The 26,318-nt window shown below is 32.6% G+C and overlaps 1 protein-coding gene across 1 annotated transcript; it reads left to right on the forward strand.

Annotated features, from left to right (window-relative positions):
• The first annotated feature begins 18,037 nt into the window (after positions 1–18,037).
• LOC139847435 (probable metal-nicotianamine transporter YSL7) lies at positions 18,038–25,359 on the forward strand. Its single transcript, XM_071837107.1, has 6 exons — positions 18,038–18,376; positions 22,736–22,899; positions 23,285–23,382; positions 23,479–23,613; positions 23,714–23,903; positions 24,253–25,359. Exons 1-6 carry the CDS (start codon positions 18,070–18,072, stop codon positions 25,357–25,359), a joined length of 2,001 nt encoding a protein of 666 aa, XP_071693208.1. The 5' UTR covers positions 18,038–18,069.
• Positions 25,360–26,318: the final 959 nt, after the last annotated feature.

The raw sequence follows: 26,318 nt of genomic DNA on the forward strand, positions 1-26,318 counted from the left end.
ATTAGGTTTAATTATTTTAATTAATTTAGTTTAGTTTATTTATTATTTTGTATTTTTAGTTAAATTAGTTTAATTAAAATTTAAAATTAATAGTTTTATAAAATAAATAATATAAAAATAATATTTTTATAAAAATTGTAATTTTTACAACTTTTAGTATATTTTTATATATTGTCCCTTTTTAATTGTTTTGGCGTAATATTTGTGTTTTTCGCTCATATTTAGTTTTAAACATAGTTTTTGCCATAGTTATTTTTACTTCTAGATTTTTAGGCTTTGCCGTAAAATCCCTTAAGTGCCTTTTCTTTAGACTAAGATTTAAGTGCTTTATAATTTTGTGACACCTTTTTAAGTTTTAGTACCTTTTTAAGATATTGCCATTTGGGATATAGTTTTTCCTATAAGCTTTAATATTTTTAGACGCCTTTTACTATGTATCAATTATCATTCCAATTAGTAATCTCAATTTGCGATTATAATTTTAAGTTAGTAATAGTAATAAGGTTGGGTTAGTCAAGTGTTTTTAAGTTTTATAGTCACTCTTTTTCAATCTTTTTCTTTTTCGACCTATTTCGACGCGCTCTTTTTCTTTCTTATTTCTCGCTATTCTAGTTTTAGGACATAGATTTTTATTCTACTTCTTATCTAAATTTCTTAAAATTACGAAAATTTATTTTAAGTGGTTAAATTGATAGACATCAAAATTTTCTGGTTCGTAGTAATAGTTGGATTTGTACGTGGACCGGGTTATTAGAGCCAAACAGTCCTCAATTATATTGGGACCAAACGAATCATGCCCCTCTGCTGCATCTTTTGGCTATTCGAAACGTGGGCAAAATTAGAAAAGTCTATTGATTGGATAACTTATATAATTTTTCTTTCCTTTTAAAAACTAATAGGATATTCAGTGAATGCACCGAGCAAGACGTTCACCACCTTTTGTACGTTCACCACCTGTAACTAGATCAAGACATCTAGCTAATATTACAGCCGTTGATTTTTCTTTAGAATCGTCATCCAGTCAACCAAGTATTCGAAGTCAAATTTCCGATAATCCATTTTTTGAATCCGACCTCACAATTGAGAATCCGGAGAATATTCAGGGATGATTCGTAGATCCTGAACCATTAATTTTTCCTCCGGAACCGCCAATCATTCAAACAGAGATTGTTGAGGAACGAACCATTAAATTAGAATCCTCTAGTGATTCAGATTCAACAAATTCAATTATGGAAGTAACAGAACCTTTAAGTATGGAAGACCGAATGAGAGCTAAACGCACTGGCCAAGGTCACGCAATTACTCATCCTGACATTAATGCGCCAGATTATGAAATCAAAGGACAAATTCTACATATGGTGACTAATCAATGCCAATTTAGTGGTGCGCCGAAGGAAGATTCAAATGAACATCTTCGTACCTTTAATAGGATCTGCACACTATTTAAAATAAGAGAAGTTGAGGATGAACATATATATCTCATGTTATTTCCCTGAACTTTAAAGGGAGAAGCCAAAGATTGGTTGGAATCGTTACCTGAAGGGGCGATTGATACATGGGACGTTTTAGTTGAAAAATTTCTTAAACAATTCTTTCCGGCATCTAAAGCCGTAAGACTTCAAGGAGAAATTGTTACGTTCACACAGAAACCGAATGAAACTCTATATGAGGCGTGGACAAGATTTGGAAAGTTATTAAGAGGATGTCCGCAACATGGTTTAGACACTTGTCAAATAGTACAAATATTCTACCAAGGATGCGACATCACTACAAGAAAAGACATAGATATAGCAGCTAGTGGTTCTATTATGAAGAAAACCGAAACTGATGCTTACAAAATTATTGATAACACTGCTTCCCACTCACATTAGTGGCACCAAGAAAAAGATATCGTTAGATCATCTAAAGCAGCTAGATAGATGCTGTCGAGAGACGAATGGAAAAGATGACTAAAGATATCCACTCAATACGAATTAGTTGTGAGCAGTGTGGAGGACCACATTTGACAAAAGATTGTCTCAGAATTGAACTAACAATGGAACAAAGAGAGAATGTTTCATATCTAAACCAAAGGCCTGGAAATAATTATCAGAATAATTATCAACCGCCAAGACCTATTTACAATCAAAATCAGAACTATAATCGAAATATTCCATACAACAACCAACAAGGTCCTAGCAATCAACAAGTATCCAATAATACTTACAACCAGTAAAGACCTAATTTTCAAAACAAACCACAACCCGATGATAAAAAGCCGAATTTAGAAGATATGATGATGAAGCTAGTTGAAACTCAAACGCAGTTTTTCACATCTCAGAAACAAACTAATGAACAAAATGCTCAAGCATTTAGAAATCAACAAGCTTCTATTCAAAATCTGAAACAAGAAGTAAGTAACCTAGCAAGGTTAATAGGTGAAAGAAAACCGGGAAGTTTACCTAGTGATACAAATGCAAACCCCCGGAATGAAACAGCTAAAGCCATTACCACAAGAAGTGGTACAACACTTAAACCACCTGAAATACCTGTAATTTCTGATGAAGCTATTCCTACTCCACAAGAACCACAATCTGAACAAGATAAGGAAAAAGAACCGGTAGTTGAAAAGGTTAATGAAGATAACACAGTTAAGGCTAAACCTTATGTTAAACCATACCAACCACCACTTCCTTACCCGAGTAAAATGAAAAAAGAAAGACTTGAAGCCGAGCAATCCAAATTCTTGGATATGTTTAAACAGATAAATGTAAATCTTCCTTTCATTGATGTGATTTCAGGAATGCCTAGATATGCTGATAAGGCTAAAAAGGAACATATATTTCATAGCAATATCCCTTCTAAATAATTGGTTTTCATATGTAATTGTATTATATTTTCATTGTAATTGTTTAAATAAATAAGTGCGAAGACAAAAGGCGAAAACGAAGATTTGAAGACACAAACGTCCAAAAAGCTCAAATGTACAAGATACAATTCAAAAGGTTCAATTTATTGATGAGAAACGTCTAAAAATGACAAGAGTACAAGTTACAAAACGCAAAGTACAAGATATTAAATTATACGAAAGGACGTTCGAAAATCCGGAACCGGTACCCTAGCCAACTATCAACGCTCGACGCAACGGAGCTGAAAGTACAAGTCAACTATGCACAAGAATATAATATAATATTTAAATAATTCATAATAAGAATAATAATAAATAATAAAAAGTTGTTAATTGAGCATAGTTAAGGGGTCATAAGTGAAAATTTCAATTCAATATTTGGCTATAAAAGGCAATTCATTTGATCGATTTATGTACACCTTTTCTTCTTTCTTTCTCTTTACATGTAATATATATATTTATAATTATAATTTTAATTTTAGTTTAAGTTTAATAATAATTGGGTTATTGTAAAGAATTTTTTACGGGTTTTAAAGTCGAAACTCTGTCCGTGTAACGCTACACGATTAATAATCACTGTAAGTTATGTTCTTCCTTTTTAAATTAATGTCTCGTAACTAAGTTATTATTATGCTTATTTAAGCCGAAGTAATCGTGATGTTTGACTAAATATTAAGACGGGGTTATTGGATTTTGTACCATAATTAAGGTTTGGGCAAAAGACCGACACTTGTGGAAATTGGACTATTGACTATTAATAGATGGGGGGTATTGTCTAATTGAGTGACAACTCATTAGAGTCTGTCGAACCTATCTTCAAATTAATTATCCTAATAATTAATAATGATTATGGTTGTCCTATTTAGTGACGTTCATATGGAATCTATTATAATCATTTAATTAATTATTCGGGTTGGGTAATTGATTATTCAAACTGATCAAGTGGGTAAATTAATATTCATATCTAATCAAAACAGGGGTGGATTACATACAGTGATAACTGGTGTAATTGTTGACAGAAGTGATAACTGCGTCACAGTTTAAATCCTTAATTAGTTGGAATATTTGACTTCGGGTATAAGGGTAATTTGACGAGGACACTCGCACTTTATATTTATGACCGATGGACTATTATGGATAAAAACCAGATAGGTATCAAATAAACCATGACAAAGGACAATTAACCCGAGTAACAATTAATTAAAATCAAAACGTTAAACATCATGATTACGGAAGTTTAAATAAGCATAATCCTTTTATTTCATATTCTATCGCAATTTTATTTACTGTTATTTTATTTATCGTCATTTATATATTTTACGCACTTTAATTATTGTCATTTATCTTTACGCTTAAAAATATAAAATCGACAAACAGGTCATTAAACGGTAAAAAACCCCCTTTTATAATAATATTATTACTTATATATATATATATAAATATAGTTTTATAAAAATATAGTACGTAATCACTAGCTCCCTGTGGAACGAACCGGACTTACTAAAAACTACACTACTCTACGATTAGGTACACTGCCTATAATGTTGTAGCAAGGTTTAGGTATATCCCATCCGTAAATTAATAAAACTTGTGTCATATTTTGTAGTATTTTGTATTAAAAATAATACTATTTCGTACCCTCGCGCTACATCATCAAGTTTTTGGCGCCGCTGCCGGGGAGCGCTAAAACGCTATATTTTTAATTTATATCTGTAAAAATATAGTTATAAAAAAAGTAATTTCGGGGACACTTTTTGTGTTTTCACGGGGTATTTAAGTTTTTTTTTTTTAGTTTTTGATTGATTAAAGATATATTAATTTAAATATAATAATTTAATAAATATAATAATATAATAATATTGAAATAAAATATAATAATATAATAACATTTTAGAATCAAATTTGATACGTAAAAGTTTTAAAAGTTTTAAAAAGTCGTATTTATTAAATATTTCAGGGGTATATTATGTAACTTGCAATTAATAATTTCTATCATGTCGCTTTCATGTGAATAGTAAATTAATTAATTTCTTTTCATTTACTATTCATGAATAGTAAATGAGTTAAAAAAAAGTTTTAAAAAAATAATAATAATAAATAAATTATTAATTCCTTTAAAAAAAAATTTGTGTAAAAAATATCGTTTTTTTTTAAAGAAAAAAAATTTGTTTTAAAAAAAAATTGTAAAAAAAAATCATTTTTTTAAAGAAATTTTTTTTTTTAAAAGTTTAAAAAAAAAATTTAAAAAAAAATTTTAAAAAAAAATTTTTAAAAAAATTTTTTAAAATCCTTAAAAAACGAAATATAAAAAAAATTAAAAAAAAAAGTTTTTTTTTATTACCTTTAGATTTTTAGACTCTAGTTACAATTTTTAGTATTAAGTTTAGTTTTGCCATAGTTATTTTTATTTCTAGAATTTTTAGGTTTGCCGTAAAATCCCTTAAGTGCTTATTCCTTAGACTAAGATTTATGTGCTTTAGAATTTTGCGACGCCGTTTTTCGCGCTACTTTCTTATTTTTATTTTTCGACGCCTATTTTTCGACCTTTTATTTTTTGACCTTTTTCGACGCGTTTTTTTTTCTTTCTTATTTCTCGCTATTCTAGTTTTAGGATAAGATTTTTATTCTACTTCTTATCTAAATTTCTTAAAATTACGAAAATTTATTTTAAGTGGTTAAATTGATAGACATCAAAATTTTCTGGTTCGTAGTAATAGTTGAATTTGTACGTGGACCGGGTTATTGGAGCCAAACAGTACTCAATTATATTGAGACCAAACGAATCCTGCCCCTCTGCTGCATCTTTTGGCTATTCGAAACGTGGGCAAAATCAGAAAAGTCTATTAATTGGATAACTTATATAATTTTTCTTTCCTTTTAAAAACTAATAGGATATTCAGTGAATGCACCGAGTAAAACGTTCACCACCTTTCATACGTTCACCACCTATAACTCGATCAAGACATCTAGCCAATATTGTCGCCATTGATTTTTCTTTAGAATCATCATCTAGTCGACCAAGAACTCCAACTCAAATTTCCGATAATCCATCTTTTGAACCCGACCTCACAATTGAGAATTCGGAGAATATTCAGGGACAATTCCAAGATCCAGAACCACTAATCATTCCTCCTGAACCACAAACCATTAAATCAGAATCTTCTAGTGATTCGTATTCAACAAATTCAATTATGGAAAATCTGGAACCTCTAAGTATGGAAGACCGAATGAGAGCCACACGCACGGGCCAAGGTCACGCCATTATTAAGCCAGACATTAATGCGCCAGATTATGAAATCAAAGGACAAATCCTACACATGGTAACTAATCAGTGCCAATATAGTGGTGCGCCGAAGGAAGATCCAAACGAACATCTTCGTACGTTTAATAGGATCTGTACACTATTCAAAATCCGAGAAGTTGAGGATGAACAGATCTATCTCATGTTGTTTCCCTGGACTTTAAAGGGAGAAGCCAAAGATTGGTTAGAATCGTTACCTGAAGGGGCGATTGACACATGGGATGTTTTAGTTGAGAAATTTCTTAAAAGATTCTTTCCGGCATCTAAAGCCGTGAGACTTCAAGGAGAAATTGTTACGTTCACACAAAAGTCAAATGAAACTCTATATGAGGCGTGGACAAGATTTGGAAAGTTGTTGAGAGGATGTCCTCAACACGGTTTAGACACTTATCAAATAGTACAAATATTCTACCAAGGTGTCAACGTTGCTACACGAAAAGACATCGACATAACAGCTGGTGGTTCCATTATGAAGAAAACCGCAACTGAAGCTTACAAAATTATTGATAACACAGCCTCCCACTCTCATGAGTGGCACCAAGAGAAAGATATATATCGTTCATCTAAAGCGGCTAGAGCCGATTCTAGCCATAACTTTGATTCCGTTTCTGCAAAAATAGATGCTTTCGAGAGACGAATGGAAAAGATGAATAAAGATATTCACGCAATACGAATCAGTTGTGAGCAATGCGGTGGACCACACTTAATGAAAGACTGTCACATTGAACAAACGATGGAACAACGTGAGAATGTTGTCTACATGAACCAAAGGCTGGAAAATAGTTATCAGAATAATTATCAACCGCCAAGGCCAAACTTCAATCGAAATCAAAACATTCTTTACAATCCAAAAGGACCCGACAATAACTCGTATAACCAACAAGGTCCGAATAACCAACCAACTCAAAACAACACTTTCAATCAATAAAGACCTGGCTTGTATAAATCACCACAACAAACCGAAGAGAAAAAGTCAAATCTAGAAGAAGTGGTATTTAAGCTAGTTGAATCTCAAACACAATTTATTGAAACTCAAACTCAAACGAATGAGAGGTTTGATCAGTCATTTAGAACTCAACAAGCTTCTATTTTGAATCTAGAAAAACAAGTAGGTACTCTTGTTAGATTGATGAGTGAAAGGAAACAAGGAAAGCTACCGAGTAATACTGAAGTAAATCCTCGGAATGAAAATGTTAATATGGTTTCAACAAATTCTGAAAAACCAGCATCAGAAGATGGGGAGGTTTTAGATGTAAGTAACAATGAAGAAGTTACACCACCACCACCACCCGAGTATGTAAAGCCAGTGGTGGCACCATACAGACCACCCATCCCGTTTCCAAGAAAAGGAGTTGAGTATGAGCAAGTAATAGGTAATAAAGCTTGTGATACCTCTGGAAAGAAAAAGAAGAAGAAGAAGAATAAAAAAGTGCAAGAAACAAAAACAGTAGAAGTAAACCCGGTGAAGACAGTTCCACCAAATCCTCCACCTAGGGTAGGTGATCCGGGTGAATTTATTGTTCCTTGTCTACTTAGTGACTGTGTCATGTATGATGCACTAGCAGATTTAGGTTCAAGTGTGAGTGTTATGCCTCTTTCATTATATAAGAGATTAGGTGTAGGTGAGTTAACTCCAACGGATATGAGTGTTCGACTCCTTGATCAAACCATTAAGCACCCAGTTGGAATTGCTGACAACCTACCCGTTCAAGTAGGTAATTTAACCTTTCTAGTCGAATTCATTGTCATTGACATAGAAGGGGACTCAAACGTTCCTCTAATTTTAGGTCGACCATTCTTAGCATCCACCGGGGCGTTATTTGATGTAATAAAGGGTAGAATGACACTTAGTAATGATGAGAAATCGATCACCTTTATGATTCGAAAGTCTAAATATCCACGAACCAAAATCGTTGAACCGACAAAAACGATTGGTAAGAACCACGTTGTTTTACCAACTCCAACGGTAATGCTTAACAATAATAGAACGCCTAAGTGTGGGGGAAATGAAGTAACACCTAATGATGACTTGATAATAAAGAACCCCATAGTTGATATGAAATTAAATGACCCCGTTATTAACAGTTCAATGAAGAAACTTTTTAAACGGGTTATTGATGCTAAAAGTAAGGGGAACTTTAAGTTATATAACCGGTTAGTATCCAATCTGTCGCTTAAAGAAAAGGCGAAGCTAGTTGAATTTGTGGATATTACGGAAAAAGCTGGTCACTGGCTTAAAGCAAAAGTCACAGATATGCAAGTTGATTATGGTCCAAGAGAAATTGACGATGAAGTTAATCACAATTTCGACACCACATCTACCTAAGTGTGAGGAGATTCAAATATTCTAAAAAGAAAATGCTGTTTGGAGTTAGTTGTTCTGTTCTCATGTAGTTCCGAGAATAGAATCCGATTGGTCTTTTCCACTAGCAGACACTAAAGAACTAGTTTTCTCCCCCCATTCTGAATTTTTTTGTTTTTTAGGTTTTATATGAAATTAATTTGTTTTCTTTTTAAGTTTTGTGTGAATTTAAAAACAAAAATTTACTTTATTTCATTAAGTTGAAAAAAAATGATTTCTAAAATTCGTCGTGAGTTGAAGACTAGGTCGTTGAGCCGAAATTACTTTACCCGAGGGCGGGGCGAAAAATTTTGTCATCATTATTTTTAATTTTATTGATTTCAAGTATGCAAAAAAAAAAATATATATTTGATTTTATAAATTTTTGAACGTGGGGTAATATACCCAACTTTAAAAAATATGTATATATATTTGTATTTTATCATGTAAACAACAGGGTAAAACAACGCACTTTCAAAGACTAACATTAAGTTCAGCAAAAGCTACTGATTTTGACGACAAGATGCAAAACAACAAATGTGATAGAATAAATGAAGGAATGAACGATGAGGCGCGCCATCTATCATTCAACGAGCTTTGTAATTACAAACTGGGTATTTTTAATCACTTTCCTACACTAATCACCCTCATGAATTTATAATTATAGTCTGATTTCATGCAAATGAGGGCATTGCATGATCTCAAGTGTGGGAAAGGGTTATAAATTCTCTCGGGTTTATACTTGGCTTATTTTCTAAATATTATGAAAATTTTAAAATTTTTTAACTAAATGAATTCAAAATCATGTTTATACATATTTATGAACGATAAAACTAGGTGTTAATGCCGAAATTATTGTTACCTCGGAAAGGACATAAATTGAGAAACAACTAAAACGCATGAATTTATTTATTAAGATATAAAAAGACGCATGAAAAAAGCCAAGTGTGGGGAGAATATACCAAGTTATTCAATTAAAAACTATCTATCACATGTTTTTGTAAAGTTATTGCAGGTGCTTTTACTTTGGACTAAATTAACTGGTTTATCCGATTTACTGTAAGAAAGATGGATCTACACGATGAATCAATTCCATCATTAAAAGGAAGTAAAGTCTTCCGAAAAAGAAACGCGCTTCTTGATTTAGGTCATGAAGTTGTCGTCCAGACCAGCTGTAGGTTGACGAAAAATCTAGAAAAGTCATCTCTAAAATCAGCAGGAAATCCACGGACCTCAGCATCAAACAGGGTCGCCATGTGGTCAGATTTATCCTAACCATGAGAAGGATTTATCTCGCACAATGGGGGGCACCGTGCAAATTAGCTTGATAAGACTAATGAATCAAATCCCCAGAAAGGATAATCTCCTTAAAGATCAAAAATCAGCTTTTAAGACTGATTTTACTCAATCCTAGAGATTGACCTTAAAGATTGAGAATTACAAACTCATGGAATTCAATGATATCTAAACTCGAGCTTGAACGAGAAAATATTTTGATCAAAAATAAAACCGATTTGTTTTCTGAAAACCTATTTTCAATGCGTTCATTACCATTGAACGTAAAATCCTGAGAATTCATCAGAATTCATTAGGTCACCGGAACCAAATCGGGTGTCAACCGTAAGAAACGGTGGTTTCATAGCATGGTCGGAGACAGGACCTTGTGCCAGACCGAAAAATCATAGGATGATCTTTACTATTGCTCCTACAAAGGATAGTACTAGCAACCGACACGTTTTAAGACCATAATCATATGCATGTCATTAGACATTGCCTTAACAGTTTCTTGTTCATCGCTTTCCTTTACAACCGGACGGTAGTTTACCGAAAGGTAATATACGGAACAAGTAAACTGGACGTGTTGCTTTCCCAATACAAGGTTAGCAAGTGGATAACACAAAACCACAAGTGTTGAGCTAAAATTTTCAAATCTGAAACCCACACAACCCACAAAAATATTTTGCAAACACCGGTGAAGGGTTATTCCGGAAAACTTATCTAGGGTAAAAGCTAGATTAAATTTTCAAAAAGATCAAATGTTTTCATAAAGATCCAATTTCCTTAAGGATCTACATTTTCATAGTCATGTGGGACTGTAAACCACCTTTCAAATGTGCACTTTGCTTTGGAAACCGAAAGTAAATCGGCTATTTGATTGCAAGTTTCGTTGACCTAAACCCGAGGCAACTGTGGATGACACACCCACCTTTAACCATGGTTCTATCGTTACTATCATTGTTTATACCACCATATCAAAATCACTAATGTACAAAGTGTGATGAATAAAAAAGTGATTCATGTATGTTTTTATTTCAAGTTCTGTATTGCTTGAGGACAAGCAACGCTCAAGTGTGGAGATATTTGATAAGGCTAAAAAGGAACATATATTTCATAGCAATATCCCTTCTAAATAATAGGTTTTCATATGTAATTGTATTATATTTTCATTGTAATTGTTTAAATAAATAAGTGCGAAGACAAAAGGCGAAAACGAAGATTTGAAGACACAAACGTCCAAAAAGCTCAAATGTACAAGATATAATTCAAAAGGTTCAATTTATTGATGAGAAACGTCTAAAAATGACAAGAGTACAAGTTACAAAACGCAAAGTACAAGATATTAAATTATACGAAAGGACGTTCGAAAATCCGGAACCGGTACCCGAGCCAACTATCAACGCTCGACGCAACGGAGCTGAAAGTACAAGTCAACTATGCACAAGAATATAATATAATATTTAAATAATTCATAATAAGAATAATAATAAATAATAAAAAGTTGTTAATTGAGCATAGTTAAGGGGTCATAAGTGAAAATTTCAATTCAATATTTGCCTATAAAAGGCAATTCATTTGATCGATTTATGTACACCTTTTCTTCTTTCTTTCTCTTTACATGTAATATATATATTTATAATTATAATTATAATTTTAGTTTAAGTTTAATAATAATTGGGTTATTGTAAGGAATGTTTTACGGGTTTTAAAGTCGAAACTCTGTCCGTGTAACGCTACACGATTAATAATCACTGTAAGTTATGTTCTTCCTTTTTAAATTAATGTCTCGTAACTAAGTTATTATTATGCTTATTTAAGCCGAAGTAATCGTGATGTTTGACTAAATATTAAGACTGGGTTATTGGATTTTGTACCATAATTAAGGTTTGGGCAAAAGACCGACACTTGTGGAAATTGGACTATTGACTATTAATAGATGGGAGGTATTGTCTAATTGAGTGACAACTCATTGGAGTCTGTCGAACCTATCTTCAAATTAATTATCCTAATAATTAATAATGATTATGGTTGTCCTATTTAGTGACGTTCATATGGAATCTATTATAATCATTTAATTAATTATTCGGGTTGGGTAATTGATTATTCAAACTGATCAAGTGGGTAAATTAATATTCATATCTAATCAAAACAGGGGTGGATTACATACAGTGATAACTGGTGTAATTGTTGACAGAAGTGATAACTGCGTCACAGTTTAAATCCTTAATTAGTTGGAACATTTGACTTCGGGTATAAGGGTAATTTGACGAGGACACTCGCACTTTATATTTATGACCGATGGACTATTATGGATAAAAACCAGATAGGTATCAAATAAACCATGACAAAGGACAATTAACCCGAGTAACAATTAATTAAAATCAAAACGTTAAACATCATGATTACGGAAGTTTAAATAAGCATAATCCTTTTATTTCATATTCTATCGCAATTTTATTTATTGTTATTTTATTTATCGTCATTTATATATTTTACGCACTTTAATTATTGTCATTTATCTTTACGCTTAAAAATATAAAATCGACAAACCGGTCATTAAACGGTAAAAAACCCCCTTTTATAATAATATTACTACTTATATATATATATATATATATATATATATATATATATATATATATATATATATATATATATATATATATATATAAATATAGTTTTATAAAAATATAGTACGTAATCACTACCTCCCTGTGGAACGAACCGGACTTACTAAAAACTACACTACTCTACGATTAGGTACACTGCCTATAATGTTGTAGCAAGATTTAGGTATATCCCATCCGTAAATTAATAAAACTTGTATCATATTTTGTAGTATTTTGTATTAAAAATAATACTATTTCGTACCCTCACGCTACATCATCATATGCTAAATTCTTGAAAGATCTAATCATAAATAGAAAGAAAATGGAAGAACTCTCGGCCGTTACTATGAATGCTAATTGTTCAGCAGTGCTGTTGAATAAGATACCAGAAAAATTATCTGATCCAGGAAGTTTCACAATTCCATATTTTCTGGGTAGTCTTAGTTCAATAGAAGCATTGGCAGACTTAGGTGCTAGTATAAATTTAATGCCGTATTCACTATACGCTAAACTAGACCTTGGAGAATTGAAACCAACAAGAATAAGTATACAACTAGCTGATCGATCAATAAAATATCCTAGAAGGATAATGGAGAACATGCTAGTTAAAGTTGGTACTTTAGTATTTCCAGTAGATTTTGTTGTTCTGGACATGGAAGAAGATTCTCAAGTTCCTCTCATATTAGGAAGACCATTCTTAAACACGACTAAAGCAATGATAGACGTGTTTGGTAAGAAACTGACCCTAAGTATAGAGGACGAGAGTGTTACCTTTTCAGTTGATAGAGCAATGCAACAACCGCAATCTGCAGATGATACATGTTATTATATTCAAACTATAGATTCACATGCAGAATTGTTAGAAGAATTTCCAGAATTACAAGAAACAGGAGAATGTTCTTTAGGAGAAGGAACTGAACCAATTGATGAAGCTGAAATGTTAGCTACACTAATAGCTAATGGATATGAACCAACAACAGAAAAAATTCAAATGCTAAAAGAAGAAGACAGATATCGATATAAATCATCGATAGAAGAACCTCCGAAATTAGAGTTAAAGCCACTTCTAAACCATTTGGAATACGCTTATTTACATGGTGAATCTGAATTACCTGTAATAATATCGTCTTCTCTTACTGAAAATGAAAAATCACAACTCATTTCTGTGTTGAAAGCTCATAAACCAGCTATTGCATGGAAGATTCGTGATATTAAAGGAATAAGTCCTTCATATTGCACACATAAAATCCTTATAAAAGAAGGTCATAAAACGTATGTGCAACACCAACGAAGACTAAATCCGAATATGCAAGATGTAGTTAAAAAATAAATTATTAAACTGCTAGATGCAGGTTTAATTTATCCAATTTCTGATAGTCCATGGGTAAGCCCAGTTCAATGCGTGCCTAAGAAGGGTGGCATGACTGTCATTACAAATGAGAAAAATGAGCTTATTCCTACTAGGACTGTAACAGGATGGCGTGTATGTATTGATTATAGAAAATTAAATGACGCCACCAGAAAAGATCACTTTCTCTTACCTTTCATTGATCAAATGTTGGAAAGATTAGCCGAAAATAGTTATTATTGTTTTCTTGATGGATTTTCCGGATATTTTCAAATTCCAATAGCACCCGAAGACCAAGAGAAAACCACGTTCACGTGCCCTTATGGTACTTTTGCTTATAAACGCATGCCATTTGGACTTTGCAACGCCCTTGCAACCTTTCAAAGGTGCATGATGGCGATTTTTCACGACATGATAGAGGAATGCATGGAAGTTTTCATGGATGACTTTTCAGTCTTCGGTGATACTTTTGAATCATGTTTAGTTAATCTTGAACGAATGCTTATTAGATGCGAACAATCAAATCTAGTACTTAATTGGGAGAAATGCCATTTCATGGTTAAAAAAGGCATCGTTCTTGGTCATAAAATTTCAAAGGAAGGAATTGAAGTGGATAGAGCTAAAGTAGATGTAATTGCTAAACTTTCACATCCCACCAATGTTAGAGGAGTTAGGAGTTTTCTAGGGCATGCCGGTTTTTACCGACGTTTCATAAAAGATTTTTCTAAAATTGCCACTCCTATGAATAAACTCCTAGAAAAGGATGCTCCGTTCATCTTTTCAGATGAATGCATTAAATCTTTTAATATTCTTAAAGAGAAACTCACTAATGCGCCGATCATGATAACACCAAATTGGAATCTACCGTTTGAACTAATGTGCGATGCAAGTGATTTTGCAATGGGAGCCGTTTTAGGACAAAGGATTGAAAAAAGATTTCAACCTATATATTATGCTAGTAAGACGTTACAAGGAGCACAAACAAATTACACAACTACTGAAAAAGAACTCCTTGCTATTGTCTTTGCTTTTGACAAATTTCATTCATATCTCGTTCTAGCAAAAACGGTGGTCTATACCGACCATTCTGCTGTTAGATACCTATTTTCAAAACAAGATGCCAAACCAAGATTAATCCGTTGGATCTTACTCTTACAAGAGTTCGATATTGAAATTCGATATAAAAGAGGAGCAGAAAATCTCGCCGCTGATCATCTTTCTCGTCTTGAAAATCCCGAATTAGAAGTTCTAAATGAATCGGCCATACAAGACAACTTTCCTGATGAATATCTATTGAAGATAGATTATAATGAAATTCCATGGTTTGCAGACTATGCAAACTACTTAGTATGTGGATACCTTGAAAAAGGATTGTCGTACCAAAAACGAAAGAAATTCTTCAGTGATATAAAACACTATTTGTGGGAAGATCCACATTTGTTTAAAAGTTGTCCAGATGGAATAATACGTCGATGTGTATTCGGAGATGAAGCTAGTAAAATTTTAAACCAATGTCACACAGGACCAACAGGAGGGCATTATGGGCCTCAACTAACAGCAAGAAAAGTTTATGATGCTGGATTTTATTGGCCTACAATTTACAAAGACGCACACCTTCTTTGCAAATTCTGTGATGCTTGTCAAAGGGCCGGAAAAATAAGTCAACGTGATGAAATGCCACAAAATGTCATTCAAGTATGTGAAGTATTTGACATTTGGGGTATTGACTTTATGGGTCCATTTCCAAAATCTCATAATAATCTCTATATTCTTGTAGCCATTGATTATGTATCTAAATGGGCGGAAGCACAAGCTCTCCCAACTAACGATGCACGAGTTGTAGTCAACTTTTTAAAACGTCTTTTTGCAAGGTTTGGAACACCGAAAGCTTTAATAAGTGATCGGGGAACTCATTTCTGTAATAATCAACTTGAGAAAGTTCTCAAAAGATATGGAGTAACTCATAAAATCTCCATCGCATATCATCCACAAACAAGTGGACAAGTTGAAAATACCAACCGAGCTTTAAAACGTATTCTAGAAAAAACTGTAGGATCAAATCCGAAGGAATGGTCCATTAAATTGGAGGATGCACTCTGGGCTTTTAGAACAGCCTACAAAACTCCAATTGGAACCACACCTTTTAGACTTGTTTATGGAAAAGCATGTCATCTTCCAGTAGAAATTGAACACAAAGCATTTTGGGCTTTGAAGACATGTAATCTTGATTTACATGAAGCTGGACGTCTACGGTTAAGTCAACTAAACGAATTAGAAGAATTAAGACATGAAGCATACGAAAATTCGTTAATCTATAAGGAAAGAATGAAGAAATGGCATGATAAAAGAATCAGAAGTTGCTCCTCTTGAAGATCATGAACCCGTTGCAAATTACTAATATGATCTTACCTTTGCATTTTGTTGCTCCTCTTGAAGATCATGAACCCGTTGCTCAAAAACATATATCTACAACCTGGAGTACTAAAAGTTCTACAAACACCTAGTAGAGGGATTTTATCAAACAGTTAGAATGCATTATCCAACAACACAAAATTTTCCATAAGACATGATCGATATAAACTTTTCATTATTCAAATCAGGTGTATGTCTTAACAATTCATCAATGGAGTTACGAACACCTTCGAAGTAATTCAGATCGGACAGCTTTGAAATCGCTGAAATTTGATGAAATTTGACGAACATAAACCCAATTTCGTAGTCAGCTGCTGAATTAGGTTTCATTTTGTAGCCTGATTTGGGGGAATAATGACTGAATTTAGGGTAATAAGAATGATTTGCAGGTTTCAACGGATTGCAGAGGTGGAATTGATCTACACGACGAAGGTTTTGACGGATTGCAGAGGTGGAATTGATCTAATGAATTTAGGGGAAATACGTCGGGTGTATGTTTGGATGGTTACCAGTTGTGTGCGATGAATTTGAAGCTGTGTCATGACTTTTGTTAAATGACCATATTACCCTTCCGCGTTTTTCAATATAAAATTAGACTTTTTCTTAATGTGAGGCTCATATTTATTTATCCAGTTTGTACCCCATTTAGTGCTTAGCCATAGATTGAAACCATATATATATATATATATATATATATATATATATATATATATATATATATATATATATATATATATATATATATATATATATATATATATATTCGAATTAAATTGAGTTTGTATGATTATTTTAATATATTAAATTATGATTTTCTGGATTATTCAGTATTAATCGGTGTTGATTCAGTTTCGGTTCAATTTCGATTTTGAAATTGAATTCTATTTCCGTATTGTTTTTTCGGATTTACCTCTAAAATTATCAAATTCAAGCAAATATAACCGAAATAACTTGAAAAACTGAAAATCTACCGATACGCACACGTACTCGCAACAAAGCATGTTTACACACTTACTGAGGTCAAAATTACTAATGAAAATTGCAACTATGCATTCCTCGACCAGCAACCCGACCCATGTGGGTAAATTTATTTTTCTTAATTGTTTAATTTTTCTTTTATAAATTTTTAATTTTCTTGAAAAGGGTTTCAATATCCGATTGGTGTGTGTGTGTTAACCCAAAATAATTAGTATAGTTTAATTTTTTTGAGTTTTTGTTAAAATTTTTGGATCAGCGTTTGTTTGACGTGTTGTGATTTTCTTTGTTTGGGTGAGTGGTGTGTTGTTTATTTTGTTCTTCGAGATCTTTCACTTCTGGATATTTATTCCTTTTCTTTTGCCATAAAAAAGATATATCTCTAATTAAAACCACAAAGACATTAGACAAAGTAGTGACACACTCCGTACAAATCTAACCACGCCCATAATTATCTCAACTAATACTTGTAGTGATACTATTTTGAGTGTTTGATTCTCTCAATACCCTTAAATCACGAGCATTTATCTTTCATATTTATTTAAATGTATAATGTATTGTGAATTGAAGAAGAATATAAATAAAATATAAATATAATAGTACAAAGTAGTAATGCATTAGATACAATTCAATAATGCAAAGATCTTATACACCGTGTATTATGTACCCATAATAAATTAGGTTCAAGACATTCCCCTAAACCATTTCAACACTCACAATCACAAACTCTCTCTCTCATCTTTATATACATCTTAAAATATTATTTCACAACTCTTGATTAATTAAAACTCATCTTTCACATAATTCAATCCAATGGAAAGATCTTCATCAAGAAGAGAAACAACCGGTGCTCAATATGATGACGATCAACAACAAAACATCGACAACGAACAAAAAGGAAACAAACCAGTTGAAGATATGGAAACAATCGAACGAATATTCGAAAGTAAAGAGGTGCCACCTTGGCAAAACCAGCTAACCGTACGAGCATTCGTCGTTAGTTTTATGTTAGGAGTCATGTTTACATTCATCGTGATGAAACTGAACCTAACAACCGGGATCATTCCGTCGTTAAATGTATCCGCTGGATTGCTTGGTTTCTTTTTTGTGAAAACATGGACAAAGTTTTTAAATAAATCGGGTTTATTAAAACAACCATTTACAAGGCAGGAGAATACTGTTATTCAGACTTGTGTCGTTGCGACATCGGGCATAGCGTTTTCTGGTATGCTCAGTTCCTTTTTATCGTCAAATATATCATTCTACATTATACACTACACTACCTTCATTACATCATTGATGAAAAATGTAAGGGATATGGAAGAAGTATATATTTTTAAATCAATTAAATTAATTTCATATAATATACATTATCAAAATATCTCGTGTCTATTATTGGTAATCGGCTTAGTTATTCAAAGTAGATCAGTGAAAATATCAAATTAAAACGCTGTAACCATCTATAATCTATATAGGGATGTTTGTATTGTTTCATTTACTACATATTATATTATTATCCTAAATATAGTAGTTACTCCGTATTAACTTATTAATTATTAGTGAAAATATAGGAAATGCATGGTTATATTTAGTTGTACTTTAATTAGCTGTTTAAGGATCATGATGTTAAATGTATTCATTTCAAAATCAACCTAACACGTATTTTTTTATGCTTTATATTAACATATATGCTTTGAAATAGTAATAAATTATGATCCTATATTTATTTTTTTATTTTGAAAAAAAACGAAAGCTTTATAACAAGAACTTTATCTTGGGAACAAAAAAATTATGATCCTATATCGTCTACCTATAGTGACGAGAAAGTAAAATCAACCTTAAAAAATTGGTGGAATACATGCAAGAACTTTATTTTGTTTCGTCTATCTATTTTATTGTTATAACTGGGAATATGAGATATGATCCAGACCTTCTTTTTTTTTTTTTTTAATTTGTGTAGCGGTCTCAACCAAAAACTATATAACGGGAAATGTAGAACTATCATATACTCCTTTAACTTGTACTTCCTTCCTCCCAAATGTTACTTAAAAAGATAATTATGAAATATCATTAAATTTCTCAATCTACTCATTTTGTTTGGATGGTGATTAGGAGTCCGTGACCTGGGTACAAACCCGACGTGCGGTCCCACTCACTCGACCATTTCTTTGTACAAACCATTTACGGTCCTACCGTCCCCCAGGAGAAAACCTCCACGACAAATTCATACAGACATAACGTGTGGTAAAACCTCCTCGGGTGAGGCTCGATCGCATAGACGTCCGAGACCTCAGAGACCTCCGAGGCCCATGAAATGGACAGATAACCACAAAGAAAATATTTTTCCAGCTCATTAGAGTCGAACTCCTGACCTCTCTTATGAGAAGTCAGGTCACCACCATTACACCAATACTTTGACATCGTTGATGAATTCAATAGCTTTTAACTAATACTACTTTCAAAATTCAATTAGCTATTGATGAGTAAATCATACCGATAATATGTGCTTTTTACATAAAATTATATTAAACGTCTTTATCTTTTGTAAATTACATTGATCGTCTTTGATTAAATTAGTAGTGCACGATAGTTGTTCTTGTCATTTTTATTAAATTGTATCAATCGTTTATTTATATCTTTTAAAAACTACACCGATCATATATCATGATTTGAGTAATTTAAATGAATACCATATGGAATATCGTATGATATTAAAAAACAAAGTCAATTGATGTAATTTTAATATAAACCACAAACATTATCACTGTCTACTTGTTTAATTTAATAAATTCAATCAAACTCATACAGAAGATACTGGATTACAATAGTAGATTTTTCTTCTCTCTTCGTTTTCTATCATTATCATGTCACGTCAATTTGCATGGTATCGTATCTTTTTTTGTAATTGCATCGGTTACGTAATTTCGTCTGCTTTGCCAACCTACGGTTTCTAGTCACATTCCTAGGTGGGCCACCACCATCTGCACTAGGATATACCTTGTCGTATTTGGTCTCTCTTTTTTGTTTTATATATGTCCAGATAGTGAAAGTGGGATTCTGCCTTGTTTTGTGTTTCCTAAAATTAAAGATTCCATAATCTGCTGTCGAGTGGAATTTACAATACAATTTACAGTTTACAAATTATATTATACATTATACAATACACAATAAACTAGTGAAATGAACTATAAAATCAAATGTTTATTTAAATGAAACAGTTTAATAATATATTTTAAATATTAATTGAACGTAAATACTAAAGTTATTTAGTTTAATTACCCGTAAAATCACAGAGTCCGACTAAGAAACTCGTCAGCTAAACATTTCATCAAACACCTAAAATGCATATTAAACAATCCACATCCAATCATAAAAGATAATATTGGTTGTCATTTTATTTTAAAAGTATAAATTAAAATATAAACTTGGAGTTAGTTTCCTTCTGTATAGTTTTTATACCTTTTCGTACTCAATTCAAAATAATTAATTAAAATTATTCAAAATTATTAATTTTAATAATTAATATAATTATTAATAAGATTTAATAATAATAATTAATTAATAAGATTTAATTTTATATTCAAAAATTATTTAGATTAATGACATCACCCATCATGCTTATATTTTTTTTTTTTTAACAAAGGAATTAACCAAATAATAACATTATCATTATATGATTTTAATATTAACTATAGATGAAAAATAAAATAGAACTGGGATGGAATTTATATCTTTAGGCGCACAGGAGATAGAATGTATTGTTTTTTTTTTTTTTTTTTTGGCAAAAAAAGAAAACTATATAGATGAGATCTTTTATCGAAAGATGAAGATCCTAATTGAAAACGTACAATGATAAGAGAAGAAACCAGATGGCTCGAAACTAGCAAACGTCACAAGTCGACGTTAACTCTAACCGAGCCAACCTTGACAACCAAACTAGCAAACGTTGACAACCAAAAATCATTAGTAGACAAAATTCTAATAACATATATAAACACTAAAAAATAGGTATTCCATATATTATTTATTTTTCCCTCTTATATCTAATTTTACAAACTTTAACCTCCAATTTTAACTTAACTATAAATATAAATTTCAACTCCAACTACTAGCGAGATTCACAAAACACACTATTATAAAATTCATGTATAATGATATATATTAGGATTTTCGTTAATTTAATAATCGTCATTTTAAGTTTGGTATATAACATAAGCACATGCACAACATTATAGGTTCGTTAACGACAATCAAAAATCATATTATGAATAGTTTCTTGCAGTTATTGAGATTTTTTTAATTAAAGTGATTAATTTTAGTTTATAATATAGCAATCCGGTACATATCTTTATTTTTTGAACGGAAACCGAAAGTTTCGTTGGTCCTTGAGAAGTTAACACTATTATTAGGGTGCCAATTAATCTTTTACATAAACGTGTTAGCAGTGGCGGAACTTGACCCCGACTCGAGAGGGGGCGAAACTAATTGAAGGGGGTAAGAAACTAAACGAAGGGGGGTAAACACTAAAAAAAACCTTATTTTTTAGTAAAATTTTTTTTTTTTTTTTGTGTAAATTTTTTTTTTCTTCCCGAAATCGAGGGGGGGCGGATACCCCCTTTTGTCCCTTAAATGTTCCGCCCCTGCGTGTTAGTGTATAAATGTAAATTCTTAATCTGTCTCGATGATGCATGTTTATTATAGTTATATTATTCCAATACACACAATTACTGTTCACTTCAATATTTTAATCCTTAAGACTATTTTCGACTTTTCACACATAATTACTGTTCACTTCAATATTTTAATCCTTAAAACTATTTTCGACTTTTCACTTGCTCTATTTATATATGCAATCTCATCTGCTTTGCAATAGTAACCAAACAATGGACTTTGGGTATTTATTAATTGTGTTACTTAGATGATTGTATATAACGCATGTTCATATATTATCGTTGGTCGTTTAGGTAAGGAGATTGTTAAATCCAAAGATAAACTGACTTGTCTATCGTACGATTGTCAGAGACTGTAGCACGATAGAGTGACTCTGTCGCACGATAGAGTTAAGTCGGTGAAATATTATAGAATAATGTTAATCACAAGACTGTGTGATTATGGCGTTTGACAAAGAGAGCCTATCGCACGACATGTAGCTGACAGTATATAAATAAGGGTTACGGGTTTCATTATAATGTTAAACACTTTGCATAAACCTTAGCCAATTATTCTTTGAGTTTTTCGTTTCCATTCAATCCAAATACGAATAACAACTTTAGGTGTCGATCTAATCTCTTGTAGGTTTCATTCTTCATTCCCGAAAGTTAACGTTTATTCGATTAAACCCTTTTCTGGTTAATTCCATCTCTAGATTGACTATAACGTTTGTTCTAAGGTCCGATTATCACCCAACAATTTGATATTTCTTCATTCTCTGTAAAGTATCAAATCAGTTACCCATTTTATTTTACACATAACATGAAGTTTCGATGCATATGAGATTCATATATGAAAACTTATATAGACAATGAACATTTAAACGGTTTATCACCTCTTTGTGACAGTTTTGTGACAATTGCTTGCATAACAGGTGGGTTTGGTAGTTACCTCTTTGGAATGAGTGAAGTTATAGCCAAGCAGTCCAATGAAGATAACGCTGCCGAGAACATAAAGAACCCTTCTCTAAGTTGGTTGATTGGTTTTCTTTTAGTCGTTAGTTTCCTTGGACTATTTTCTGTCGTACCTCTTCGCAAGGTACAAATTACATACGAAGCCAATACACCAACATACTTTACAATAATCATTCTTGAACTAGGGGAGTTCATCAGTTTGATATTAGGTTTTCTAAGTTTATTTGGTTAGGTTAATTTTGTTTTTAAAGATTTTGAATGCAAAACCCAAAACTGAAACCGAATTCAAATTCAAACTCAAAATGAAATCGAAATCGAATCGAAAACCTAATTCGAATTCGGTTATGTTTCGGTTAAAACCAGAAAACCTAATAAATCATAATTTAACTGATAGAATCATTTTTTTACGGCAGTTAGGAGTCACTGACGGGGTCTGAAACACAATGTCGTAACTCACCCCTATTTAATGTGAACGCAATCGGTACATCTTAATAATGTGCGTCTTGCAGATAATGATTATCGACTTCAAACTGATTTATCCCAGTGGTACTGCAACTGCTCACCTCATCAATAGTTTCCATACTCCACAAGGAGCCAAGCTAGCTAAGTAAGTGTAAACCTTATAGTTCACAGTTACAAACATTTAAAATTATTTGTTCACATTTTTTTATAATCTTACCATGTTCTATTTTCGGAATGGTAGGAGACAAGTGAGGACACTAGGCAAATTCTTCACCTTTAGCTTTTTATGGGGCTTGTTTCAATGGTTCTTTACTGCAGGAGATGGTTGTGGTTTTTCAAGCTTCCCTTCACTTGGTCTTAAGGCATATGAGCACAAGTACACATCCCATTTTCTTAGCTACATTTCCACTTTTTTTTTATTTTTTTTATTTTATATTATTGTCGTTTCTTCAACTTATAAAGTTTTTTTTTGTCAGGTTTTACTTTGACTTTTCAGCGACTTATGTGGGGGTTGGCATGATTTGTCCGTATTTGATCAATGTGTCTTTGTTAGTTGGGGCAATTGTCTCATGGGGTTTAATGTGGCCACTCATAGAACTAAGAAAGGGTGATTGGTACCCTGCAGATGTTGACTCGGGCAGTCTTCATGGTATTCAAGGTTACAAGGTGGATTCCAAATCTTTTGAATTTATTTCTTTAATTATGAACATATTATAGTGAAAACTACTTTTTCATTATTAATAATACTATTTTGTTACCATTAAAATGGCTGTTACTGAATTTTGGTCATATTATACCATATTAATGACCTAACAGTCAGTGATCAATTTTGGTCTCAAATAGCATTTTGTGACGGATCTATAGTGATGAAAAGTTGACAACCTATTTTGGTCAATAACTTGACTTAATGACCAATTTCGTGTAGTTACTGACAAACCCTTGCTACTAAAGTTGTTTTTTCTTGTAGTGAATTCTAATTAAGAGTTAATCTTATTTTTACCCTTTATAATTGCAGGTGTTCATAGGTATAGCAATGATTCTAGGTGATGGGCTATACAACTTCTTCAAAGTTCTCGGTCACACATTTTACGGTTTATACCGTCAAGTTAAGGAGAAAAAAGCCGAATCCGAAATTCCAGTTAGCCAAAACTCCTCACCTGAAGTCACTACCTTATCATACGATGAACAACGTCGAAAACAACTCTTTCTCAAAGACCAAATCCCCATGTGGATTGCGATAACCGGGTACCTAACCATTGCAATAGTCTCAATCATTACTCTTCCTCACATTTTTCACCAACTCAAACGCTACCACATCGCGGTTATCTATCTACTCGCACCAACGCTCGCATTTTGTAACGCGTACGGATGTGGTCTCACTGATTGGTCTTTAGCCTCGACTTATGGTAAACTAGCAATCTTTATAGTTGGAGCATGGGCAGGTGGTGAAAACGGCGGCATTTTAGCTGGGTTAGCCGCATGTGGTGTCATGATGAATATTGTTTCAACCGCGTCTGATTTAATGCAAGATTTTAAAACTGGTTACATGACTTTGGCTAGCCCTCGGTCCATGTTCGTGAGCCAAATGATTGGAACCGGAATGGGGTGTATTATCTCGCCTTGTGTTTTCTGGCTCTTTTTAAACGCATTTAACAACCTAGGTACACCCGGTTCAACGTACCCTGCACCTTACGCACTTATTTATCGAAACATGGCTATTTTAGGAGTCGAAGGTTTTGCGGCATTTCCAAAACATTGTTTAGCTTTATGTTACGGGTTTTTCGGTGCGGCTATTGTAATTAATGGGATTCGAGATTTAGTTGGAAAGGAGAAAGCTAAGTTTATTCCTATTCCAATGGCGATGGCAATACCATTTTACATTGGTGGTTATTTTGCGATCGATATGTGTGTTGGGAGTTTGATTTTGTTTGTTTGGTCGAAAGTGAATAAAGCGAAAGCAACGGCGTTTGGACCAGCGGTTGCTTCGGGGTTGATTTGTGGAGATGGAATATGGACGTTACCGAGCTCGATACTTGCGTTGCTTGGTGTTAGGCCACCGATTTGCATGAAGTTTCTTTCGAGGGCAACTAATGTTAAGGTTGATAACTTTTTAGCTTCTTGAGTTGCGTTATTAGTTTGTGTTTGTTGGTTTGATTGACTGAGTTTAGTGTTTGTTTCTTCAATTAAGCAGTTGTTAAGAAGTATGTAAGAATAGGTTTGTTGCTAAACTGGTTGGTATTAGCTTAGTTTAAAATGAATAAATTCTCTTTGTTGCACGATTGTTTATCTTAATTCTTAATTTAGAATCATAGTTTGGTTTTGAATAAAAAAGAAAAAACAAGTTTGGTGTGTAACTTTGTTAAATTAGTACGGAGTATAACTCGAATAAGTTCAAGTGTTCAATTTTTCTCGAACCACACAAAATAAGCCAATTAGTGTTGAAATACTCAATGTGAAGGCTGTCTACCCTAAACCCGACAACCCTTTTAAGATTCTAGTTCGGGTGAGTTAATGGGTCGCTCGTGACCTACCCAAAACTTTTTGAATTTTTTTTTCAAAATAGTAATATAATTATAGGTTTTACAGAAATAGTTTTAAGAATTTTTTTTTTACAAAAATAGGTAAACCGATCATTGAGTTGTCAGTTTGTCAGTTTGGACACCAAACTGGCATTTCAAATGCCGGTTTGTCTGTTTTTATACGAAACTGGATACAATATTTAGGTTTTCGTTGTGGACCCGTAGAAACCTCTAAACCGACATTTCAAAGGTCGGTTTGCATGCTATTTTTTTTTTAGTTCTATTTAAATTGACAGTAGTATTGAGTGTTGTTAAATTGTAAAATTGCATCTCAAATTATAAGTTTTCACATTTTTTTCCTGATTATGAATCGTCGTCGTCAAATTCCAATATCCCATAGGACAATCCTCGATGGGTTTTGTTTTTTAAGAGGAAGTGAGCCAAGAGAAGATCATGAACTCACTTACGAACAGTTTGAAGAATTTTCAGCGTTGTGTATCATAACTGACATTTTCCCTGTATACCCTGATTGTGTACGTGAGTTCTATCATCATTTTTTCTT

This window comes from Rutidosis leptorrhynchoides, chromosome 5, assembly GCF_046630445.1.
Source record: "Rutidosis leptorrhynchoides isolate AG116_Rl617_1_P2 chromosome 5, CSIRO_AGI_Rlap_v1, whole genome shotgun sequence".
Classification (NCBI taxonomy): Eukaryota; Viridiplantae; Streptophyta; class Magnoliopsida; order Asterales; family Asteraceae; genus Rutidosis; species Rutidosis leptorrhynchoides.

Coding starts and splice junctions, on each gene's coding strand:
- LOC139847435 (XM_071837107.1), top strand. CDS start 18,070: ATGGAAACAATCGAACGAATATTCGAAAGTAAAGAGGTGCCACCTTGG. Junction 23,383..23,478: donor CAAGGAGCCAAGCTAGCTAA/GTAAGTGTAAAC, acceptor TCGGAATGGTAG/GAGACAAGTGAGGACACTAG. Junction 23,614..23,713: donor CTTAAGGCATATGAGCACAA/GTACACATCCCA, acceptor TTTTTTTGTCAG/GTTTTACTTTGACTTTTCAG.